Source organism: Cibotium barometz, chromosome 10, assembly GCF_041138505.1.
Source record: "Cibotium barometz isolate CiBa-2024 chromosome 10, ASM4113850v1, whole genome shotgun sequence".
Classification (NCBI taxonomy): domain Eukaryota; kingdom Viridiplantae; phylum Streptophyta; class Polypodiopsida; order Cyatheales; family Cibotiaceae; genus Cibotium; species Cibotium barometz.
Window position 1 is genome coordinate 37,084,022 of NC_141055.1, and position 6,993 is coordinate 37,091,014.

The 6,993-nt window shown below is 40.0% G+C and overlaps 1 protein-coding gene across 6 annotated transcripts; it reads right to left on the minus strand.

The window, feature by feature from the left end:
* Positions 1-421: 421 nt before the first annotated feature.
* LOC147634858 (uncharacterized) lies at positions 422-3,487 on the minus strand. 6 transcript variants are annotated; one of them, XM_086804050.1, is made up of 4 exons: positions 3,384-3,487; positions 2,424-2,959; positions 1,154-1,447; positions 422-1,041 (listed from the first exon to the last, which is right to left on the minus strand). In XM_086804050.1, exons 2-4 carry the CDS (start codon positions 2,937-2,939, stop codon positions 1,000-1,002), a joined length of 852 nt encoding a protein of 283 aa, XP_086660176.1. In that variant the 5' UTR covers positions 2,940-2,959; positions 3,384-3,487; the 3' UTR covers positions 422-999. The 6 variants fall into 6 exon arrangements, with proteins under 6 accessions (XP_086660176.1, XP_086660174.1, XP_086660175.1 ...); XM_086804048.1 differs by having other exon boundaries at positions 2,424-3,008; positions 3,384-3,481; XM_086804049.1 differs by having other exon boundaries at positions 3,281-3,481.
* Positions 3,488-6,993: the final 3,506 nt, after the last annotated feature.

Consider the following 6,993-nt stretch of genomic DNA (forward strand, 5'->3'; position numbering starts at 1 on the left):
GGTGACTACAGCAGTAACAGAAACAGCTGTTACACAGAGAGCTGTAAACCCCTTAGCTGGGCATTGGTGGTTTGCCTAGCTGAGTGTGCAGTGAATGCTACATGAACCCAACCCTGAGAGAGAGAGAGAGAGAGCTGGACCAGACAATATGCACGTCTTCCAACCACGTGCAATTTAGCGATTTCTTTCAAATGCATCTTAACACTTGCGCGCACGCGTGAGAGAGAGAGAGAGAGAGAGAGAGAGAGAGAGAGTTGTACCAGAATCGACAAAGTTTAAAGCATATATCTTTGAGGAATACCAAACCTTTTTTTTCATGTTTTGTGATTTCAAGAAGTCAGGGTTTGAACTTGCAACCTCTTGGATAGGGTAGATCAAGCTAACCACTTGGGCAAGAGAGAGAGTTGTACCAGAATCGACAAAGTTTAAAGCATATATCTTTCAGGAATACCAAACCTTTTTTTTCATGTTTTGTGATTTCAAGATGTCAGGGTTTGAACTCGCAACCTCTTGGATAGGGTAGATCAAGCTAACCACTTGGGCAAGGGCCCGTTGATAAATATGATCCACCTCCATTAATGTGTACTGGTCGCTCCACCCTTTCAACTGGGGACGTGCTTGTGGCCTTAAAACTGGCTCAGATACTTTACAAGAGGCTAAGACCCCTCATACCACACAAGCAATCAAAACCATGGATCTGGGATAGCTATCCATTCACTTGAAAAAGCTCACAGTGAATTTGAGCCATCCATCATGATGACATTGACTCGTTCAAAGTGGGGATACGTGGGAATTTCAGTCTGACATGATTCCCCAATCCAGACAAAATCTGGAGATAAATATTCTCCGACCACACACTGGCAGCTGGCTCCAATACTTTTTCCAGGAAATCCCTCTCTAGCAAAGATGGAAGCAAACAACTCTGTTCCCTGAAACAGCATCGGCCTTCAACTGGGAGTGGAAAAGCTCTCCCCATTCCTTACTCCATAACAGTGCTTCTCAATCATGCAATACAGAGGCCTTACAGCAGAAAGTCCACTTCTAAGCATTGACAAAGAAAAAGATTAGCCTCCCAAGAAGAAATGTCTTGACTCAAAGTCTTATAAAGAAAAAGAGATAAGATAGGATGCAAAAATGATAGGTGCATGGTTACCAATGGATATTTCTGGTAATGGGCGCCTTCATGCTGTGATGCATGCTTTGCTATGCTTTTAGATGAAGATTTTCTCACTTGGGATTTTATATGATGTGATTCATTTGCTAGGCTTTCAGTTGAAGAAGATTCTACTATTCCTTGTGGTTTTGAATGTGTAGGTGATGCACAAGCAGGTAATCCCCCGGATTTCTTCTCATCTCTCAGTCTTCTGAAAATGGCCGTGTACGCCTCTCCAGATGTAGGGTTTCGGGTATCCCACGCTCCAAATTTGGGAAGTACTGCAGGCTGCTGCTGCAAGATATAAAAACAAGTACCCATTCACAAGTGTGGGATGGGTCGTGGACTTCAAGAACAAGGCTTCAAACCATCACACTTCATCATGCTATGCATATACTACATGCCATAGCATCCCTACCCATGTCATCCATACACCCATCGATTTACTTGATATCCTTTTTTTAATTTTACCATGCATTCATGTACTACATGCCATGTCATCCAGATCCATATCGGTTTACTATGATACGTTTATTTTCTACTTTAATCCTGCAAACATGTACTACACGCCATGGCATCCCTACCCATGTTATTAATATCCATATTGATTTACATCCACATCCATATCAATTTACTACAATATGCTTACTTTACACCTTAATCATGCAAACATGTTCTACATGCCATAACATCCCTACCCTGTGGTACAAATATTCTGTGATGACATTCACTCCCAAGCCTCCATCTAGAATAGCTGTGACCCTTGGAAAGTTCTATTGGCAAGGTTGCATTTAAAGAGTGACTCCTATGCATGACATTCACTTCTAATTCTCTATAGCAAGACATCACGACTACTTCTCCATCCACTGGGGATTCCATGTAATCAACATCCATATTGAGTTACTATGATATCTTTTATTTAACTTTAGTTATGCGTACATGAACTGCATGACACGGCACTCATACCCATGTCATCCACATTCATATAGATTTACCATGATATCTTGTTTTAACTTTAACCATGCTATAACATCCATACCCATGCCATCCACAAACACATTGACTTACTATACATATCTTTATTTTAAACTTTTATCATGCATAGATTGTACTGCATGCTATGGGATCCATACTTATGTCATCCACATCCATATTGCTTCTTTAATATTTACTATAATAATGCATAAATGTACTACGTGCCATGGCATCCCTACCTACATCATCAACATCCATTTGAACAAGCCGCAGGGGGGGGAAGGGGATCACTTACTGTTTCAACTCGCCTTGGCTTTGGCACTGCCCTTGCTTGAGGGGCTTGGGATCTTAATGGTGCTTTAACTTGTGCAGAAGTCTCCTCAGCAGGACTAGGCAAGTCTGCTATGCTGTCCAACTCTTTCACTTCGACGTGCAACTCTGAGCCGTCCTCAGTCATTTGGGCGGAATCTGAACTCATTTGGGCACTCAAAGGATAATTATGATTCTCCACCTCCATTAAGGCCATGGTATTCTTTCCATAGCTTGCAGAGCTTGTAGAGGTTGCGAAGCTTGTGGAGCTAACAGACTCCGCAGAGCTTCTGATCAGGGAATAATCACTCTCACCATCACTCCTCTGTTGCAGAAGCTCTGCATCATTTCTAGTAGCCCTCAAACCAGCTTGCACTGTTCTACTAAAAGTAGAAATATACTCATAATCTTTCTTCTTGTAAGCCCTAATGGACACAGGATAAGGCCTAGGTGCTGGAGATGGATTAGTTTCTTGGACTTTATATCTGTTTTGAGCTCTCATGCTGCTGCTGATTTATGGGCCTTGAAAAAGAATTTATTGATAATTAATTAATTTGTGATTTCTCTATAGCTGCAGGAAAACAAAACCCAAGCACCCACATATATATATAATCAAATTCTTGAAAAACAAAACCTCATGCACAAACCCATTACCCACATAGGGAAATGGTCTTAATTTTATTTCCATTTACCCACACAACCTCATTGGGAATGGATTTACGCAAACACAAACCCACAGAGCTTTATTTTTCCATTTACACACAAAACCACGTAGCTTTGTGAGCTCTGTTCCTATTTACCTACATAGGAAATTGATCCTTTCGTGTACACAATCCAACATACCTTATCAATTTCCTCCCGTTGACCCCTACTCTCGCGTTTCTGGGGGTTCCAACCGAGCCTTTTTCATAGAAATACAGAAAGAAGAGGAGTGGTAAGCACTCACATGCACACGATTCGATACGAAATTCTGCGTGGTGGACTGTTTGAGGAGCTTGTCTGAGGAAGCGAGGGAGTCCACCGGTGTGTCTTATGTTTCATGTGTGAAAGTAATAATTTGCCTACAACGCTCGTAGCCTCATCTACATAAATGACATGTCATGCCCTTGTTCACACATGATTTTTGGTCTGCCCTTGTTCACACATGATTTTTGGTCCTTCCAAGTAGAACTTGGATATCTTGTGCATTCCCCACTTGGTCCTGCACTAGGATATCTTGGATATATATCTTGTACATTCCACATTTGATCCTACGTAATTCCTTCCGTACATGTATATTGTATGGAACTTTGCACACACTCTACTAGTATGAACATTGTAGCACACACTTGGTTGCATATTGTAGTGAAATTTTTACTTGGCTTATGCCACACCTGAATCCTCATACCATACTACATGAGCATGAGATTAGTCATCTTAAACTCTGCACTAAGCATCCACTATGTCTATGAGATGTTTTTCCGGTGATCCCTTATCAAGATGAGGCCATCTACGTAGAGAACAATGACCATATACTTTCCTTTCTCACCAAAGACACACACATTTGCATCTCTATGTAGATGAGGTCATCTACATAGAGGACAATGACCATATACTTTCCTTTCTCACAAAATACATACACATTTACATCTAAAGGATTGCGTAAGAGACCAATACACACAAAGTAAGCATAAATCCTCTGGTACCATACTCGTGGGGCTTGTTTTAGCCCACAAAGTGCCTTTCATAAATTACAAACTTTGCCTTCGAAGTTGGGAATCACGAACCTCGATTGCTCCATATATACCTCCTTCTCGAGGTTTCCATTGAGGAAAATAGATTTTACATTCCTTTGGAGCACATGCCACCCCCCCTCCCCCCCCTTGCACTACAAATGCAAGGACGGTGAGGATTGCGGTCAAACTAGTTGTATGAGCAAAAGTCTTTTAAAAGTCAAAATCTTCAAACTAGTGCAAACCTTTGGTGATGTTAACCCAATCAAAAGTGGTCAAAGGTTAACAATGGTCAAATGTGGTCAAAGGTTAACAATGGTCAAATGGTTGTATCACACCTCATTTTGGCTCCTAGTACATACTACCTAAATATAGCAAGTTATTGCGGCACAGTGGGTAGGCTGAACAATTGTCTATGGGACAATATGGATTCATCTATTCAAGCTAAAAATAACAGTTTTAGAAATAGTAAGTTATTAAAATTGCATTGATCAAGGAACCAATTTCATCAATAAAGAAATACAAGAATTGATAAAGATATTCATGATTATGCACAAAAATTCAACTCCTTACTATGCCAAGATGTACTATGGACAAGTCGAGAGTACTAACAAAACCTTACTATCCCAAGATGAACGATGGACATGTCAAGAGTACTTACAGAACCTTTAAAGGAATTCTCACTAAAATAGTCTAAGAAGAGCCTCATAACTAAGATAGGAAGTTGATAAATTGCACTATGGGCATATAGGAAAGCTTACAAGGTAACCATGCACACACCTTTCAGGTTAGTGTATAGATTAGAAGTTGTCATGCCTTTATAATTTCTCCTACCTAGTTTGTGGTTTGTTGTGGCAAATAGGTGAGGTAGCGGTTCTCAGGAATAAACCAAGCTTAATGAGGTGTCAGAGTCCGAGGTGTATGGTCCCAACAAATCATTCAAAATGGGAGGCAAGAGTGGCATAACAAGCACATAAAGGAGCGAGAATTCAAAAATGGAGACTTAGTTCTACTATATCAATCAAGACTAGGACCCAAGACGCCTATCCTAACTTTAAAATCACATGGTCTGGACCGTATAAAATTGGTCATATTTATACTAATGGTACTTTGAAACTTAAGGATCTGCTGCAAGGCTAATGTTACTTAGATTTTATAATGCATCCAAGATCAAATTATACACAACAATGGTGGATAGGATAACACGAGTTGAAACTTAAGGATCTGCAAGGCTAATGTTACTTAGATTTTATAATGCATCCAAGATCAAATTATACACAACAATGGTGGATAGGATAACACGAGTTGAATGAGCTAAAGAATTTGAACTTTCAGAAGCCGATATAATTTTGAGAAAGAAATATGGGGATTGAAGGGTGTATCTTTTTGGTAAGAATTTTTGAGCGAGCGCTTTTTGTTTTGTTACGGCAAGTGGTTTCTCTCTCTACTCTTATTGTCTCTATCTACTCTTTCTCTCTCTACTATTACACCTACAAGATGTTGAATACTAGACACCATGGGCCACTATCATTCCAACTCCTTTACAAAGACACCATAGTATGATCTAAAACTTCCATTCAAATTCAAAGAAAATTTACAAGACTACAACATATTATGACAAACACCTACAAGACGTTGAACACATGCAACAATACATGAAAGCATGTGTGTACACAATGTTGTTTACTTCCATGGTGCATTATCATTTGCTACTTCTTCATGAAGACACCATAGAGAGATGCAACTTCCATTATATTTCAAAGCAAAATTGTAATATTGTAGCATATTATGAAAAACACCTACAAGATGTGAACACAAGCAACAATACATGAAAGTATTTTGGACCTCAACTATCATCTTGGCCTTCTTCATCTACCCTAAATTTGCAATGAAGGTGGAAACTTCTCCTCGAAGAGGAGCCTCTTTTGCTTCTTCAATGATGCCAAACCTCTCCATATCCCAATGGTTATTACTACTTTCACCTCTAGCATGTTCTTGTCTGCAAGGTCTACCACTTTCTCACTTGTGAGCTTCTTGTAGAGCTCCTACACTTCAGACATTGTTGTCCTTAATTCCATAAGGGCATCCGATCTAGTTTCTTTTTCTTTGAGGTGCATGAAAGATTGCAAGGCAGTTCATGGGGACCACACCGTGATTAGCAAGACATTTGTGAGTGGGAAAAGAGACCCAGTGTACACACTCATTCATGAGTTCTTCACAAAGAATAAGCATATGAGTGGTGTGTGCACAAGAAAAGGAAAGTAGGTGCCATCGAGCATACTTTATTATGTTGGACATCCCATTTAGAGGGATTCTCCACCACGAGAGTGTGCAGAGGCCACCATGGGATATGTTCACATAGGAGCATGTTTGTTATGGTCTTATCTTTGGCAGCTGCTTCTCTTTTCGACAATGGTTGTTGGTTGTGTTTTTCACGGTAGGTTAGGGCCTTCCTTGAACTCTATTTTCTGATCATTAACTATTTGTCAGTAAGTTCCAACTTGGCCATGGAGTTTATGTAGGGGATTCTATGGGATGGATTGAGCGCTACTGCAGAGTTTATGACATGGAGGTTTGGAGGCTGTTGTCTTTCATGACTCTTCATACCGGTACATTGAACAAGAGGGTTGTATGATAGAGGTAATGTGACTTGCTCTTTTTCTATCCTTTTGTATTTGTGTCGCTAATATTGTGGTTTTATCTACCTAGATTCTATTGTGTGGTTACATTTATACGTGTGCTTCTTGTGAAAATGCACTTTTGGACTTCTATGATATACGTGTGCTTCTTGTGAAAATGCACTTTTGGACTTCTATGATATACCTTGTTCACAAAATAGGGACT

Bases quoted from the DNA above. Each gene is read 5' to 3' on its own strand.
- LOC147634858 (XM_086804050.1), bottom strand. From the start codon at position 2,939: ATGAGAGCTCAAAACAGATATAAAGTCCAAGAAACTAATCCATCTCCA. The intron at 1,448-2,423 runs GTAAGTGATCCC...TATATCTTGCAG, and splicing joins AGCCAAGGCGAGTTGAAACA to CAGCAGCCTGCAGTACTTCC. The intron at 1,042-1,153 runs GTAACCATGCAC...GTCAATGCTTAG, and splicing joins ATTACCAGAAATATCCATTG to AAGTGGACTTTCTGCTGTAA.